At 35.0% G+C, this 17,721-nt stretch overlaps 1 protein-coding gene and 1 long non-coding RNA gene across 3 annotated transcripts; one reads left to right on the plus strand and one right to left on the minus strand.

Moving 5' to 3' along the window:
* Window positions 1–1,844: 1,844 nt before the first annotated feature.
* On the plus strand, window positions 1,845–9,139 carry LOC149892678 (uncharacterized). Of its 2 annotated transcripts, XM_090078770.1 has the most exons (5): window positions 1,845–1,917; window positions 5,179–7,998; window positions 8,232–8,297; window positions 8,557–8,613; window positions 8,772–9,139. In XM_090078770.1, the coding sequence occupies exons 2-5, from the start codon at window positions 5,208–5,210 to the stop codon at window positions 9,089–9,091; spliced, it is 3,234 nt and encodes a 1,077-aa protein (XP_089934896.1). In that variant the 5' UTR covers window positions 1,845–1,917; window positions 5,179–5,207; the 3' UTR covers window positions 9,092–9,139. The 2 variants fall into 2 exon arrangements, with proteins under 2 accessions (XP_089934896.1, XP_089934897.1); XM_090078771.1 differs by lacking the exon at window positions 1,845–1,917 and having other exon boundaries at window positions 4,156–7,998.
* Window positions 6,799–9,883, minus strand: LOC149892679 (uncharacterized). The gene is made up of 2 exons (XR_016449812.1): window positions 9,787–9,883; window positions 6,799–8,979 (listed from the first exon to the last, which is right to left on the minus strand). It is a non-coding gene; the product is annotated as an uncharacterized LOC149892679 (long non-coding RNA).
* Window positions 9,884–17,721: the final 7,838 nt, after the last annotated feature.

Here is a 17,721-nt window from a genome sequence, read left to right on the forward strand (position 1 = left end):
TTTTAATAAGTAAACAAAAACAAAACTAAGTCTTGCAACTGGCGAAAACTTTCAATAAGCAAACAAAGCAACAACTTTCCTTTCGAGTTTTTTACATTTTAAACAAAAGACAAACAAAAGAAAAAAAAAAACAAACAAAAACAAAAACAAAAACAAAAAAACAAAACAAAAACAAAACAGAAAAGGGAGAATGAGTGAGTCGACTGATTTCGCTCAACTGTCTTAAACGAGAAGTCATAAACGTTTGCTTGTGCCAGCAAGTTGCAAATTAAGTTGTAAATGAACTGCACCGCAAAAGCTTAACACAGTTTATTAAGCATATTAAGCCTTTGCTGACATGTTAAGACATTTTAAGCCTTTGCTATTATCATGAGGCTTTTGCTCCACGAGCCAAAAAAGTACGCTAGAGTTGACAAACTGCATCGCGGTCAAAAAGTGTAATTACGCCAACACTTTTATCCGTTTTAAGCATTTCGTTTTCGCACGAACAACAATTAAAGCAGCTCGTTGAGCTTAACGACGTTCGTATTTTTTTCGAAGCCAAAACTTCGGCTATAAGTAGAATGAAGAGGCACTTCGAAAAACAACAAAGCTGTTCGCAGTCGATAGCAACGAGCGACAACATCTCTGCGAGTCTGGCATCAAGGTAAACAGTTTTTTTACATTTTCATTTGTTAGTGCCACTTTTGCGTACATTATGTATTCAAAAATTTGTTGCTGACGCTAGATTTTTCGTTTTCAATGAACAACAGTTGCAACCTCTAGCCGTTTGCTAAAACAGCTTGCTAGGACAACCAAATCAATCATATGTTGTGAAAATTTCTTTTTGTTCAACTGACTAAGGAAGATCGAGCGAACGCTTTTTTTTTTATAACTTGTTTTTGATCATATTGCTATTAAGAAAACAGCGTTGTGTATACTAAACGTGACATAATTGGCAATTATCCGTAACTAAAAATAAGATAGAAATTACAAACTTGATACCATATTTTAATTACTAACAAAACTAGACGTCATCGCGTGAGAAAATAAATGTTCATAACACATAATCTATTTTTTTGTTTTTTTATTTCTTCTCTTTTTTCCTTTTAATCTCTTTTCTTTCGTCCAAAAAGCGTTTTGATTTTTGCCTCGCCACAAGCGATGAAATCGATAAAAAAACCTGCTCGGACATTCTCATTCTCAACAACAGAAGCAATCAAAGTTCTAGCTCTCGAGCACGTGCGCCGACAGGTTGATGAAACCGTTCAAATATGCTCGATCGCTAGAATTTAAAGAAAGAAACAAGCCAGGAACAAACCAAAATAAAAAAAACAAAAACAAAAATGGACATCTTTAGAACGCTTAAATTTTATAAAATATTTTCCTCTGCGTTTTTAACCAGCTAAACTGTCGTAAAGTTTTTTCGGTGCAGTTCATTTAAAAAACTTAGTTTTCAACTTTTAAACGTTTTAGACTTCTCGTTTAAGGCAGTCGAAAGAAATGAGTCGACTCACTCTCTCTCTCCCTATTCGGTTTTGTTTTTGTTTATTTGTTTTTGTTTTTCTTCGTTTGCCTTCGTTTGCTTTGTTTGCTTTTGGAAAAGTTGTCGCCATGCGAGACTTAGTTTTTTTTTTTTTTTGCTCAAATTGAGCACAAGTGAGTTTCTAGTCTTGAAAGTGTGCAAAGTGTGGGCCAATCTGGTGGCTGGAGTGATGACACGTGAATGCTGGAAATTCCAGACTTTGAGCGGATTCAGCGTACATAGAAAGAAAATGTAGCATTCACGTGGGTCTCTCCTAAGCGTGCCATTGGTCGGTCTGCTGTCCTTAAGTACCCCCCCTCCCCCCCCCCCCCTCAACGTCACGTTTGCTCAACTTTCTCGGTCTTTGGCGCCCAGAGAAAGCTTGAGGAAGGATAAAAAATGGCGAGGTTTCGGTACTGCGTTTTCTGTTATTCTTATTTGTTTTTGTTTGTTTGCTTGTTTGTTTGTTTGTTTGTTTGTTAATTTTTTTTAATTTTTTTTTTTTTTTTTTGTTTGTTTCGTTCGTTTGTTTGTTTGTTTGTTTCGTTTGCTTCGTTTGTTTTGTGATGTTTTGTTTTCCCTTCTTGATGGCACAAAACAGAAGCAAACAAGACTTTCGGTTATATTCGGTTATATTCGGTTCAATAAAAGTTTGTTGGTTTCTGCACAACAACAACAACAACAACAACAACAAAAGTCCCTCTGTCCCTCAAAGCAGTTTCTCCTCTGTCCTAAAGAAGAGCCTCTTTGTAATCGATCTTGTCTGAATGCAGCTCTCCTTTTGCCTACAGGTTTTTATTCCAACCCTTTTGTTGTTGTTAGTGCCATGTTGTTGTTATTGTTATACTCTGTAAAAGCAGTTGTTGCTGTTGTACTTGTTTGTTGTTTCTAAAGACACTGTTGTTGCTGCTGTTAGCGCTGTTAGTAATCACCCACTTGGCTTGTATTTTTGTTCTTGTTTTTGTTTTTTGTTTTATTTATAAACACTCTCTGAGTAAGTGATGCTGTTGCTGTTGTTGTTGTTACAGTTGCAATGAGTGTTTGTTAATGTTCCCCCACTTGGCTTGTACTTTTGTTTTTCTGTTTTGTTTTGTTTTTTTTTGTTTTTTGTTTTTTTTTTCTCAACACTCTCTGAGTAAGTGATGCTGTTGCTGTAGTCGTTTGTTATAGTTGCAATGAGTGTTTGTTAATGTTCACCAACTTGGCTTGTTTATAATCTATTTTATTTTATCAACACTCTCTGAGTCAGTGATGGTGTTGCTGTTGCTGTTGTCGTTATTATGCTTGCAATGGGAGTTGTTACTGTTCACCCACTTTGCTTGTTTTGTTTTTATTTCTTTATTTTATCAACACCCTTTGAGCCAGTGATGCTGTTGCTGTTGTTGTTGTTATAGTTGCAATGAGTGTTGTTAATGTTCACCCACTTTGCTTGTGTTTTTGTTTTTTGTTTATCAACACCCTTTGTGTCAGTGATGCTGTTGCTGTTGTTCTTATTACAGTTGCAATGAGTGTTTGTTAATGTTCACCAACTTGGCTTGTTTATAATCTATTTTGTTTTATCAACACTCTCTGAGTCAGTGATGCTGATGCTGTTGTTGTTATTGTGCTTGCAATAAGTGTTGTTAATGTTCACCCACTTTGCTTGTTTTGTTTGTGCTTTTGTTTTGTTTATCAACACCCTTTGAGTCACTGATGCTGTTGCTGTTGGTGTTATTATAGTTGCAATGAGTGTTAATGTTCACCCACTTTGCTTGCTTTATTTGTTTGTTGCTTTTTTTTTTATCAACACCCTGCGAGTTAGTGATGCTGTTGCTGCTTTTGTCATTTTACTTGTATTTATAGTTGTTACTGTTCAGCCACTTTGCTTGTTTTTTAATCTGTTTTATTTTATCACCACTCTCTGAGTCAGTGATGATGTTGCTGATGCTGTTGTTGTTATTTTACTTGCAATGATAGCTGTTACTGTTCAGCCACTTTGCTTGTTTTGTTTGTTTGTTTGTTTGTTTTTTTTTATCAATATCCTCTGAGTAAGTGATGCTGTTGCTGTTGTTGTTGTTATAGTTGCAATGAGTGTTTGTTAATGTTCCCCCCCCCCCCCCCTTGGCTTGTACTTCTGTTTTCTGTTTTGTTTTGTTTTTGTTTTTTTTGTTGTTTTTTTTCTCAACACTCTCTGAGTAAGTGATGCTGTTGCTGTAGTCGTTGTTATAGTTGCAATGAGTGTTTGTTAATGTTCACAAACTTGGCATGTTTATAATCTATTTTATTTTATCAACACTCTCTGAGTCAGTGATGCTGATGCTGTTGTTGTTATTATGCTTGCAATAAGTGTTGTTAATGTTCACCCACTCTGCTTGTTTTGTTTGTGCCTTTGTTTTTGTTTATCAACACCCTTTGAGTCACTGATGCTGTTGCTGTTGGTGTTATTATAGTTGCAATGAGTGTTAATGTTCACCCACTTTGCTTGCTTTATTTGTTTGTTGCTTTTTTTTTTATCAACACCCTGCGAGTTAGTGATGCTGTTGCTGCTTTTGTCATTTTACTTGTATTTATAGTTGTTACTGTTTAGCCACTTTGCTTGTTTTTTAATCTGTTTTATTTTATCACCACTCTCTGAGTCAGTGATGATGTTGCTGATGCTGTTGTTGTTATTTTACTTGCAATGATAGCTGTTACTGTTCAGCCACTTTGCTTGTTTTTTTTTTGTTTTTGTTTTGTTTGTTTGTTTGTTTGTTTTTTTATATATCCTCTGAGTTAGTGATGCTGTTGTTGTTATTATGCTTTCAATGAGAGCTGTTACTGTTCACCCACTTTGTTTGTTTATAATCTGTTTTATTTTATCAACACTCTCTGAGTCAGTGATGCTGATGCTGATGCTGTTTTGTTATTATGCTTGCAGTGAGAGTTGTTACTGTTCACCCACTTTGCTTGCTTATTGTCTATTTTATTTTGTCAACACTCTCTGAGTCAGTGATGCTGATGCTGATGCTGTTGTTGTTATTATGCTTGCAATGAGAGTTGTTACTGTTCACCCAATTTGCTTGTTTTGTTTTTTTATTTGTTTTTTTGTTTGTTTTTGTTTTGCTTGTTTTTTTTTATCAATACCCTCTGAGTCAGTGATGCTGTTGCTGTTGTTGTTGTTGTTGTTATAGTTGCAATGAGTGTTTGTTAATGTTCCCCCACTTGGCTTGTACTTTTGTTTTCTTTTTTGTTATGTCAACACTCTCTGAGTCAGTGATGCTGATGCTGTTGTTATTATGCTTGCAATGAGAGTTGTTACTGTTGTAGTTATGTCTGTCATTTGTCCTTGTTAGCAAGTTCTATTTGCCCTCTCTTGCCTTTTTTCAACACAGTTTCTTTCTTTGAGTCATATGGTTGCGAGATCCTCTCAAACTCCATCTCTTTATTTATTTGTTTCTTTTTTTTTTTTTTTTTTCTCATTCTCCTTCTCATAATAGCAATCACTGCTGCCACCATGCATGTAATGCTAGTTGCTCTCATTCTTTTTCATTTGCTAGTGGAAACTTTGTTTCTTCTTGTTGCTCTCTTTTCTTTCTTTTTTCTCTTTTGCAGAGGATTCGAAAAAACACAGCTCTTCCCTGCAGTTGTAAACATTCCAGGATTCCAGGATGCAGGCAGAAGAAAAACACTCTCACTAACTGTCTTCTTTTTTTTAGCATAAACCGTTGCAAACAAACACCTGAACATGTCTTCTTCACAAGAAAACAACACTGTTGTTGCCCCTTCTCCGAACTCTAAAGCGAAAAAAAAGAAAAGAAGGCAGTCACAAGAACAGAGAGACTTAAAGCTCAAAAACAAAGTCAGGGCCGCATTAGTTGCAGCGTGTGGCTCCGTAAACAGGGTTGTACCTTTCTATGGTACCAAGAAGAGGTACGCTGTTAGCTGTCCGATGCCTTTGTGCAAACATTCCTCCACAAGCATTAAAAGACACTTGACTAAAAAAGATCATTCTTGGACTTTGGATGAAGCTTCCATCTTTTACTCTGCAATGGTCAGGAAGTTTCAGCATGCTCGTCTCGAACGCAAGTCCGGCTGTCCAAAACCTTACCCCTGTTTGCAATGTTGGAAGTATTACGACCGACTGGACATACACTTGAAAGAGACTCATTTCTACGATTCCAAGACGATCAAACAAAAGATTGCAGAGGCAAAGCGATACGACAACGACAAGCTCTATGTCCCTCAATTTATTCGACCTGCCTTCTTTGGTATTAAGCCAGTAGCTGAACAAGCGTCTGCATCAGGCTCTGCATCCTCTGCTCCTGGGCCTTCCTCCTCTTTTTCTTCTCCGGTTCTTTCCTCTGATCCTCTTTTAAGCTTGCCCTCATCAGTTGCTGGTTCGTCCGAGGCTCCTTCTGCAAACCACTGCACCTCTGTAGAAAACAAAGAGCTGAACACCGAATCCGTCCTAGACTCTGATTTTAATTCCTTAAAGCACTTGGTTTCCAACTCCTCCGTCTTGACAGAAGATAAGAGACTCTTGTTTCAGCTGGACAAAGATGCTTTTCACTTTTATTACCAGTCAGCAGATGAGCTCTTCAGAGATTTTGAAAAGTGGCTTGTGGTAGCCAACAACAACACTTTGTCACAAGCAAAGATCTACAAAAATGCAGTTGTTGAAATATTGACATGTTGTGACAGCACGCTGACGCTGCACCCGAACGCTCTCACCAATTCCAACGTTTTGGAGGATAGATACTTTTCCATGCACTTTAAAAACATTCAGCTCAATTCCAAGCTGAGTGAACTTGACCAAACAAAAGCCATGTCTTGTCACACGTTGTACAACCGCCTTGTCTACCTTTGTCTCCTGTTTCGTTTCAGTGAAGCCAGGAATGTCTATTTCGGACTTTCTCATGAGGCCATCCGACGTTTGCGCTGCAAGGTGGAGGAGTTACAAAAAGTGCTGAGGCCCTTTCGTTCTTTGAGGAGGAGCCTTGTGAAAAGCAAAAAATGCATCAACATCATCAATGTCAGTTTGCTGAACGAATATGGCAAGTCTGCATACGTAAGACAGTTAGTGGAATCGATTAGAAAGCCGTCTCTTACACCGACTAGAGACAATGCTGTGTCTCTACGAAACCATCTTCTGCTCTCTGTCACTGTAATTAACAGTTTAAGAAAATCTAACATTGCTCTTTTAAACATTAGAGACTACATGGCTGCTGAGAAGAGTGAGTGTGGATATTGCATTGTGCAAGAGCGCTACAAAACAGCATACAAGTACGGAGCCAAAAACATTCTAGTGCCGAACGACTTGAAAGTGTTGATCGATATTTATTTGCTGAGATACAGAGACCTTCTTGTCAACGACTCTCACTACATGGCTGCAGACACCAAGACTGTTTTGGAGTTGAGCGACTGCTACAGGCCCCTTTTTCCATCGATGAGACCCAACAAAGACGAATGTGTGACACTCGGTGCAACTAGAGTGCCTGTTTACCAGATGGGTTCCTCTGCTATCTCCTCTTGCCTGACGTCCTGCTTCAGAAAAAGCCAAGTAAACATTCCCATGAAGCGTCTTACTCCCACTTGCATTCGCGGTTCGATAGCCACTTACTTTGCCAACAACAGCAAAGAAGATCGCGAGCGGTTTGCTACACTCTACATGAAGCACAGCAGGAACACAATGGATAGCTTTTATGTGTCCCAGTGGAACGCTGCAGAGGAGTTGCGCTTTGCCCTGGGCATCGGACAGTCCTTCGGAGTCATAGAGTCTTTGACTGTTGAAAAGTCTGAGAGACCACCAAAGAAGGAGAAGGATGTGATGGACTGGCTCCAAACTAATGCAGAGGAGTACGGTTTTCATGAGGTTGAGGACATCTTTGAGGAAGATTTAGACTCCGGTTCTGACTCTGAAGAATGTGCTGCTACTTTCAGCTGTACCACAGTGGTTCCGTTTTCTCCAGCTGTAGAAAACAATGTTCCTTTAGAGGATAGCAACGACCATGCCGTAGATTTCTTGTGTGAACCTACCTCAACTCCTGTTTCGTCTGTTCCATCTGAACAAACAATCGCTGGTCCAGTTCTTGAACTATCCCCTGCTCTTGCACAACTAGTTCCTAACGAACAAGCTGTTTGTATGGATGTAGATCAGACTCTAGCTGTTCCTGTTGGCACAGCTTGTTCTCCTCTTGCATTAACATTATTTCCTGATGAACCGGATTTTATTGAACACCATGCAAAACTTTCTCCAGTTTACTTTAATGAGCAAGTGGTTGCCAAACCTGTTTCTGCTTCTCCTTCTCAGCAAGTCGCTTTCTGTCCTTCAAAAGAGGTCTTTTCTGTTCCTCTGACTCCTAGCCTTGTTGCTTTTCAGCAAACATTGGCCAAACCCAGTTTGTTTCTTTCATCTGATCCAGTTTCAGCTGTTCCTGTCCAACAGGCTGGTACTGTTCTTGCAAAGCAGCTCTCACCTTATGCTGTTCAATCTGTTGGTAGCCTATTTAGCCAAAGTCTTGCCTCTACATCCAGAGGTAAATTCTTTTTGATTTTTGATTTTTGATTTTTATGCAAATCTCAACACGCTTTCAAAAAATGAAAATGCCCAAATCAACTCCTTGCCCTATTGTTATTGTTAGAGCTGTAAAAAAAACAAAACAAAACAAAAAAACAACACAGAAGTGTGTATGTATTTGTTGCAGGACTAATTCTGTGATTGCTTAAATGTTTATACAAGTGAATGATACTAAAACTGATTATGTTTTAGAAGTAAAAGATCCAAGAAGAAAAAAAATCAAGTTGGAAATGCCATCTTTCACTCAAGAACTCATCGGTAATGTAAAACCTAATTTATACAAAGATATATAAACACAAACCTCTTCTTGCACAATTTCAGATGGTTAACTGTTAACAAAAACTAGCCATCATTGCTAAGTGCACTTTTAGAAAGTTGTGTCTACCCGATTTCTAATGATGAAGTTAGAAACATCACCGTTAGAAATCATGCACAGCTTGTTATCATCTCTAACACTTAGAAACTGTTGATGGTTTTTATGAATTAGAAAAATGAACATGGTTTTATTTTATTTCAGGATCAACTCAGCCAAGAACAAAGGAAAACAAAGCAGAAGTTAGCCAATGCCATTTAGGTAATCTTTCAAAAACCAGTTATTGCTATCAGTGCAAACAATAAGGTCAACAAAAAAAAAATAAATAAAAAAACAGAATAAATCTTGTCTTACTTCAGAACCAAATGAATATTTGATTTAATCACTTTGTGTTATGACTTGAGTTTGTAAAATTTTAGATGAAATAGTTGAAGAGCTGAATGCTTGCCCTGGCCACAACGAATGGTTCAACACCAGAAGTTTTCCACGATGTGCAGCTTTGGTGTTGGCATACATCTTGCAAGACGTGTTTACAGATGTAAGCTCAAGTTGCTCGTACAAAGATTACCTTGGCATCTTGGCAAATCATAGCAGTGACAAGCTCATTCATGTCTTGCAAAAGTACTCCTACCAAAGCCATATTAAAGACAAAATTAAAAACATGAAGCTAAAAATTCAAAAAGAGGGTAGTTTAGAAAAGTTTGTTCAATATGGCAATATCGTGAAACCATTTATGTAGTTTAGATAAGTTTGTTCAGTTTGGCAATAAAGATGGGCCTTTTGTGTAGTTTGTTTTATCTATGCTTTTGCAAATATTTTTATCTGTTTCGCTAAAGACATAATAAACAAGAAGTTCTGTTAAACTGTTCTCACATTTCTTATTTAAAGATAGTTCAAACTTTTTTTTATCTTTAAAAAAAAAAAAAAGAAGTCGTTTTGTTATTCTGTGAAAACTTTTAATAGAGTTGCATTTAGAATTACTTCTGATGTTTTTAAGAGTTTGTTAAAAAGCAAAATAATATTTCCTGTGATGTTAAACTGCATAAGTGAAATTTAAAAAAGGAAAACTGCTCCAACCATTTTTCGGAAAAAGAAATCAAAAAGTTCCTTATTTTAAAAGATCTAGACATCCATTTCTTCTTCAGCAAAATAGCGAGGCTTTTTTATGAACTCTTACTCTCTATTTTTTCATATCTTTACACAAAGGATTTTGTTTAGATCAATGTAAACATACATAGAAGTATATTATGTTTTTTTTTTTTTTTTTGTTTTTATGCAGTCTAACTTTTGTTTCACTTCTATTTTATTTTACGTTTATCTTGTATTTTATCATGCCTTATTGGTTTTTGCGTTTTGTGATGTCAAGCTGCGTAAGCTAAACTTAAAAGGGGAAAACTACGCTAACTTTTCTTTGAAAAAATATTCAAGAAGTACCTTAAACGAAAGAGAAAGCACACGAATCTTGCCATCCAATTCTTCTTCTGCAAAGTAGCGAGGCTTTTTATGTACTTTTGCTCTCTAATTTATCTCTATTTACGCAAAGGGTTTTATTTCAATGTAAACACGTATAAAAGAATACTTTGTTAAAAATAATGTTAAAGGAGTTGCGTAAAAAAAAACGTCTGAATAAAGTTTCTTTACAAAAAAAACAACTAAGAAACAAGCGCGCCTAAGAAAAACCAGATCGCGATTCACTAAGTCAAAAAACGAAAGAAACAAAGTTTAAAAGGTCTTTCTAGACAACAAATTCTATTTTTGGCAATGCAGTTTTTGTATTTATGCAACCTAACTTTTGTTTGACTTCTATTTTATTTTACGTTTACCTTGTATTTTATCTTGCCTTTTTGTGTTTTGTGATGTCAAGCTACATAATCTAAACTTAAAAGAAGGAAACTAGGCTAACTTTTCTAGTAGAATATTATGTTGTTGGTTTTGTATGCAGCCTAACTTTAGTTTCATCTATATTTTATTTTGCGTTTATCTTATATTTTATCTTGTCTTTTTGAGTTTTGTATTTTGTGATGTCAAGCTACATAATTTAAACTTAAAAGAAGAAAACTAGGCTAACTTTTCTTTGAAAAATTGTTCAAAAACTACCTTACACCGATAGAGATAGCTCACGAATTTAAAAAGTTGCATCTATTCATCTTCTTCTTCAGCAAAGTAAAGCTTTTTATGCACTTTTACTCTCTAACTTACCTATATTTGCGTAAAGGATTTTATTTAATTCAATTTAAACATAACTAGTAGAATATTATGTTGTTGGTTTTGTATGCAGCCTAACTTTAGTTTCATCTATATTTTATTTTGCGTTTATCTTATATTTTATCTTGTCTTTTTGAGTTTTATATTTTGTGATGTCAAGCTACATAAGCTAAACTTTAAAGAGGAAATTTACGCTAACCTGTCTTTGAAAAACTATTCAAAAACTACCTTTAACAAAGTAGCGAGGCTTTTTATGCGCTTTTACTCTCTAACATACCTATTTTTGCGCAAAGGATTTTATTTAATTCAATTTAAACATGCCTAGTAGATTATTATGTTGTTGGTTTTTTATGCAGCCTAACTTTAGCTACATCTATTTTTCATTTTACGTTTGTCTTATATTTTATTTTATCTTTTTGTGTTCTGTGATGTCAAGCTACATAAGCTAATGTTAAAAGAGGAAAGCTGCGCTAACCTTTCTTTGAAAAACTATTCGAAATCTATTTTTGAGATAATCTAGATTTAAAAGAGGAACACTACGCTAATTTTGCTTTGAAAAAACTCTCGAAAACTAACTTATTCGATAGAGATAGCACACAAATTTAAAAAATTGTATCTACTCATCCACTTCTTCTACAGCAAAGTACTGAGGCTTTTTATGCACTTTTATTCTCTAACATACCTATATTTGCGCAAAGGATTTTATTTAACTCAATGTAAACATACATAGAAGAGTATTGTTACCCGTTTGTTTTATGCAGCCTAACTTTAGTTTCATCTATACATTATATTGCGTTTACCTTATATTTTATCTTGCCTTTGTTAGTTTTGTGTTTTGTTATGTCAAGCTTCATAATCTAATCTTAAAAGGGGAAAACTGCGCTAACTTTTCTTTGAAAAAGTACTCAAAAAGGACCTAAATCGATATAGATAGCTCACAATTTTAAAAAGTTGCATATAGTCATCTTCTTCTTCAGCAAAGTATCGAGGCTTTTTATGGATTTTTACTCTAACTTTCCTATATTTGCGCAAAGGACATTATTTAATTCAACTTAAACATGCCTAGTAGATTATTATGTTGTTGGTTTTTTATGCAGTCTAAACTTTGTTACATCTATATTTTACGATTAACTTATATTTTATCTTGCCTTTTTGAGCTTTGTGTTCTGTGATGTCAAGCTACATAGTCTAAACATAAAAGAGGAAAACTACGCTAAACTTGCTTTGAAAAACTATTCAAAAACTACCTTTAACAAAGTAGCGAGGCTTTTCATGCACTTTTACTCTCTAACATACCTACATTTGCGCAAAGGATTTTATTTAATTCAATTTAAACATGCCTAGTAGATTATTATGTTGTTGGTTTTTTATGCAGCCTAACTTTAGTTTCATCTATATTATGTTTTAGGTTTATCATATATTTTATCTTTTCTTTTTGAGTTTTGAGTTTTGTGATGCCAAGCAACTTAAGCTAAACTTAAAAGTGGAATGCTACGCTAACCTTTCTTTGAAAATCTATTCATAAACTACCCTAGACAAAAGCTAGATTTAAAAGAGGAAAACTACACTATTTTTACTTTGAAAAAACTTTCGAAAACTACCTTAATCGATAGAGATAGCACACGATTTTAAAAAATTGCATATAGTCATCCACTACTTCTGCAGCAAAGTAGCGAGGCTCTTTATGCACTTTTTCTCACTAGTTTGCTTATATTTACGCAAAGGAATTCATTTAATTCAATCCAAACATATATAGAAGATTATTATGTTACGATTTTTTTTTTCTTTTATGCAGCCTAACATTTATTTCACCTACATTTTATTTTACGATTAACTTTTATATTACCTTTCCTTTTAGTGTTTTGTGTTTTGTGATGTCAAGCTACATAAGCCAAACTTTAAAGAGGAAAACTACGCTAAGCTTTCTTTGAAAAACTATTCAAAAACTACCTTAAACAAAGTAGCGAGGCTTTTTATGCACTTTTACTCTCTAACATACCTACATTTGTGCATAGGGTTTTATTAGATTCTAGTAGGTTATTACGTTGTTGTTTTTTTATGCAGTCTAACTTTAGCTTCATCTATATTTTATTTTACGTTTATCTTATATTTTATTTTGTCTTTTTGAATTTTGTGTTTTGTGATGTCAAGCTACATAAGCTAAACTTAAAAGAGGAAAGCTACGCTAACCTTTCTTTGAAAAGCTGTTCAAAAACTACCTTAGACATAATCTAGATTTAAAAGAGAAAGACTACGCTATTTTTGCTTTGAAAAATCTTTCGAAAACTACCTTAATCGATAGAGATAGCACAGGATTTTAAAAAGTTGTATCTAGTCATCCACTTCTTTCACAGCAAAGTAGCGAGGCTTTCTATGCGCTTTTACTCTCTAACATACCTATTTTTGCGCAAAGGATTTTATTTAATTCAATTTAAACATGCCTAGTAGATTATTATGTTGTTGGTTTTTTATGCTGCCTAACTTTAGCTACATCTATTTTTCATTTTACGTTTGTCTTATATTTTATTTTATCTTTTTGTGTTCTGTGATGTCAAGCTACATAAGCTAATGTTAAAAGAGGAAAGCTGCGCTAACCTTTCTTTGAAAAACTATTCGAAATCTATTTTTGAGATAATCTAGATTTAAAAGAGGAACACTACGCTAATTTTGCTTTGAAAAAACTCTCGAAAACTACCTTATTCAATAGAGATAGCACACAAATTTAAAAAATTGTATCTACTCATCCACTTCTTCTTTTTATGGATTTTTACTCTCTTATTTACCCAAATTTGCGCAAAGGACTTTACTTAATTCAACTTAAACATGTCTAGTAGATTATTAAGTTGTTTGTTTTTTATGCAGCCTAACTTTAGTTTCATTTATATTTTATTTTACGTTTATCTGATACTTTATCTTGTCTTTTTGTGTGTTGTTTTGTCAAGCTACATAAGCTAAACTTAAAAGTGGAAAAGTACGCTAACCTTTCTTTGAAAATCTATTCAAAAACTGCCTTAGACATAAGCTAGATTTAAAAGAGGAAGACTACGCTATTTATGCTTTTAAAAAACTTTCGAAAAATACCTTAATCCATTGAGGTAGTGCACGAATTTACAAAGTTGTATCTAGTCATCCACTTCTTCTATAGCAAAGTAGCGAGGCTTTTTATGCACTTTTGCGTTCTAATTTATCTCTGTTTACGCATATGGTTTTTGTTTATTTCTATGTAATGATATACAAAAGAGTATTTTGTTAAAGATTATGCTGCAGGAGCTGCGTAAAAAAACTCTGGCGACCTTTCCTTAAGAAAAAAGCAACTGAAAGACATGTGCGCCTTAGAAAATTCAAATCGCGATTCACCAAATTAAAAGACGAAAAGAACGACCTTTAAAAGCTCTCACTAGACATTTGTGTTTATGATAGGCAATGCAGTTTTTGATTTTATGCAGCCTAACATTTGTTTCATCTATATCTTATTTTACGTTTATCTTATACTTTATCTTGCCTTTTTGAGTTTAGTATTTTGTGATGTCATGCTAAATAAACTATACTTTGCTAATTTTTATTTGAAAAAATATTCAAAAACTACCTGAATTATAAGCTAGATCTAAAGGAGGAAAACTACGCTAACTTTTCTTTAAAAAAAATATTTAAAAACTACCTTAAACATAAGCTATATCCAAAAGAGGAAAACTATGCTAACTTTTCTTTAAAAAAATATTTAAAAACTACCTTAAACATAAGCTAGATCTAAAAGAGGAAAACTACGCTAACTTTTCTTTGAAAAAATACTCAAAAACTACCTTAAACATAAGCTAGATCTAAAAGAGGAAAACTACGCTAACTTTTCTTTGAAAAAATACTCAAAAACTACCTTAAACATAAGCTAGATCTAAAAGAGGAAAACTACGCTAACAATTCTTTGAAAAAATATTCGAAAACTACCTTTAAACATGATTTAGATTTAATAGATGAAAACTACGCTAACATTTCTTTGAAAAAACATTCAAAAACTACCTTTAAACATGATTTAAATTTAATAGATGAAAACTACGCTAACATTTCTTTGAAAAAACATTCAAAAACTACCTTTAAACATGATTTAAATTTAAAAAAGGAAAACTACGCTAACATTTCTTTGAAAAAATATTCAAAAAGTACCTTAATCGAAAGAGATAGCACACGAAATTAAAAAGTTGCATTTAGTCATCCGTTTCTTCTTCATCAAAGTAGCGAGGCGTTTATGCACTTTTTATTCTCTAAGTTATCTCTACTTACGCAAATGGCTTTTGTTTATTTCAATGTAAAACTTTTCAAAAGAGTATTTTGTTAAAGATTATGCTGCAGGGGCTGTGTAAGAAAACTCTGGTGACCTTTCTTTAAGAAAAAGCAACTAAAGTAGATGTGCGCCTAAGAAAATCCAAATTGCGATTCACTAAATTAAAAGACATATACAACAAACTTTAAAAGTGAAACTATTTTTACAAGCGTATTTGGTAAAGATGAAATGTTCTTATGACATTTTAACGTTACGAAAGGGATTTTCTTCTGTTCAAATATTTATTACAATTTAAAGTGTTAAATAATGTTACAGAAACGACCTAAAACGCCTGTTGTATTAATTTAAACGAACAAAATAGATAAAAAAAAAGAAAAACTATCATTAAAAAAAAAAAGTAAAAAAAGAAAAGAAATAGAAGTTGAGGAAAAATAAAAATAAGAACTTCTAACAAAGAGCTCTTCTTTTTATTTTTCAGATTTTAGATGCTTAATTCCTTGAATGAAAAGTTGAACTGATGACTCACTACTAAGGTTGTTCCTAGCCTTCCGTTCTCAAACTAGGCCATTCTGAGAGGCTGTTTGATTAAGTACCGTTGATAGTAGTATCGCACGTAAGAGACTTCTAAAACTCTGATTATTATTAATTCCTGGAATGAAGAGATGACTTCATACTCACTAACGAGGTTGTTCTTAGCCATCCGTTCTTAAACTAAGCAAAACAGTGAAGTTGTTTGATTAAGTATCACAGTTTGCTGATTTGCACATGCACCATTGCCGAAACTGTGATGCTTGGTTCCTTGATTGGATTGAAGAAGCTCATCACCATGCATTTTACAAGCTGTCCGTTGTTATGTTTTGCAATTCAGTGGTTCTGTTTTGCAATTCATTTTCTGTTTGTTTAAGTATCATCGATGGTGGTGTCGTGCATGCAAACTTTCCGAAACTCTGATGCTTGTTTTTCTTGAATGGAGAGATGAGCTTATACTTTAGGTGACTTTTAAAACTGCAGTAATTAGTGCCTCGAATGGAAAAACGAACTCATTCATTACAGACCAAGGTTGTTCCTGGCCATCCGTTAACATATTAGGCAACAGTACAGCGAAGCTGTTTGTTTTACAAGCTTTTGTCGTTTCGAGAAATCACTACATTAAGCATTCGATGGTGATACACGACTGATGGCCAGGTTCTGATTTTCGAATGAAAAGAAGAGTCGCATCCGACCACCGGTCGGCTTTCGACGCAAAACAGCTGTACACACTCGTCCAACGATCCAGTGACTAACTGTTGCAACGAGAAAGTTAGCTTTATTTGTCGTGCAGATTGTCCGCTTTGACGTAAAATGCTAGAAATTTGCTGAACGCTCGGTTTGCGCCGCCCAAGAGTCATTCTGTTTCTGCGTTGCCAGCGTCTGTCGGCTAAATACAACTGTAGACTCCGCGCAAGCTTTTTCACCGCAAAAGTTGTACAGAGCCACACCGAAGGCTAAAATCGACTTTAAGGTCGAAGGTTAAAATCGACCCTAGAGGTTTGAAAACGACGTCACGAAATTTTCAAGACATCATCGAAGAAAATTACGGCGGCCAGATGCAACTCTTAGTACTAACTCTACTAATCTTAGTACGTTAAGCATTCCAGTCGAGAGATCAGACGTTTTTTCGTCACCTAAGAGACCGGCCGATGCGTTTGCGACGCTGCGGAAAGAAAGAACCACAGGGTTGTTACCGTAACAAACCTCCGTGAGTACCTCCATCTCGAGTGGCTTTTGAAGAAACGTTCGTTTTAAACTCAAAGGGATGGTTGTTAAAGCTCACAAACGCCTGGTTAACGATTTTCTAACGGCAGACACCGTGTTTACAATGGATACAGACCGATTAACTGAGCCCAAAGCGCAAGATCTATCAGAAAACTCCTCTAGGTCGATGCAACGAGACGACTAGACACGTGCGTCTAAAGGCATTTTACAATTGAAGGACGCCCCTCGTGGGCCCTTTAACCTTAACACTAAACTCCTGCTTGATATCCTCGTCCCCAGGTTTCCAAACCGTAACCCCAACCCCCTCTAATCCTAACCCCCTTACCCTCTAACTCTCCCCCCTCAAAAAAACAAAAAACATAAAAAAGCAAACAAAACGAAAAAAAAACTTGCTTCCCTCCTCACTTTTAGCTCTAGGATGCAACACCTTTTTGCCGCCCTCCGCTAGAAGGGAGTAGGGAGTAACGAAAGCTTGACATCAAAGTAGCGTTTCGTATGAGATTTGTTTGCCAAAATTTGAGCGTTTTTAAAAAAGCCAAGACTTCGTCAGAGGGGTTTCTTCTTTTCTCCTAAAGCTATCGATCGATTAAAAAGCTCAAAGCAAAGAAATTCAAAACAAAATACAAAAACGGGAAGTTTTAGTTTCTGCACCACAAGCCAAGCACTAGTTCAAACTGGAGATAATAAAAGGAAATCGAATGATCTCACTTCTCAAACCACTGAGCTGCCATTGGTCGGCAGTCTCTTGTTTGGAGACCATTGAGCTGCCATTGGTTGGCTGTTTAATCGTTGCGATTGGTCGGCAGTTTTATCGTTGGAGACCATTGAGAGATATAAAAGGAATTTTTTTTTTGAGCACAACATTAAACGTTAAATCGTTAGATGTTGTTATAAAGGCACCATTAGAATGCGATGTCCTCAAATATTTTCCTCGATATTTTAATAAGTAAACAAAAACAAAACTAAGTCTTGCAACTGGCGAAAACTTTCAATAAGCAAACAAAGCAACAACTTTCCTTTCGAGTTTTTTACATTTTAAACAAAAGACAAACAAAGAAAAAAAAAAAACAAACAAAAACAAAAACAAAAACAAAAAAACAAAACAAAAACAAAACAGAAAAGGGAGAATGAGT

Source organism: Hydra viridissima, unplaced genomic scaffold, assembly GCF_058129835.1.
Source record: "Hydra viridissima isolate aposymbiotic clone 2 unplaced genomic scaffold, HvirCarnegie_v1 scaffold_2, whole genome shotgun sequence".
Taxonomy (NCBI): domain Eukaryota; kingdom Metazoa; phylum Cnidaria; class Hydrozoa; order Anthoathecata; family Hydridae; genus Hydra; species Hydra viridissima.

Excerpts from the sequence above, each read along its gene's own strand:
- LOC149892678 (XM_090078770.1), top strand. The coding sequence starts at position 5,208 with ATGTCTTCTTCACAAGAAAACAACACTGTTGTTGCCCCTTCTCCGAAC. Across the intron at positions 7,999-8,231 it reads TCTTGCCTCTACATCCAGAG|AAGTAAAAGATCCAAGAAGA; the intron begins GTAAATTCTTTT and ends ATTATGTTTTAG. Across the intron at positions 8,298-8,556 it reads TTTCACTCAAGAACTCATCG|GATCAACTCAGCCAAGAACA; the intron begins GTAATGTAAAAC and ends ATTTTATTTCAG.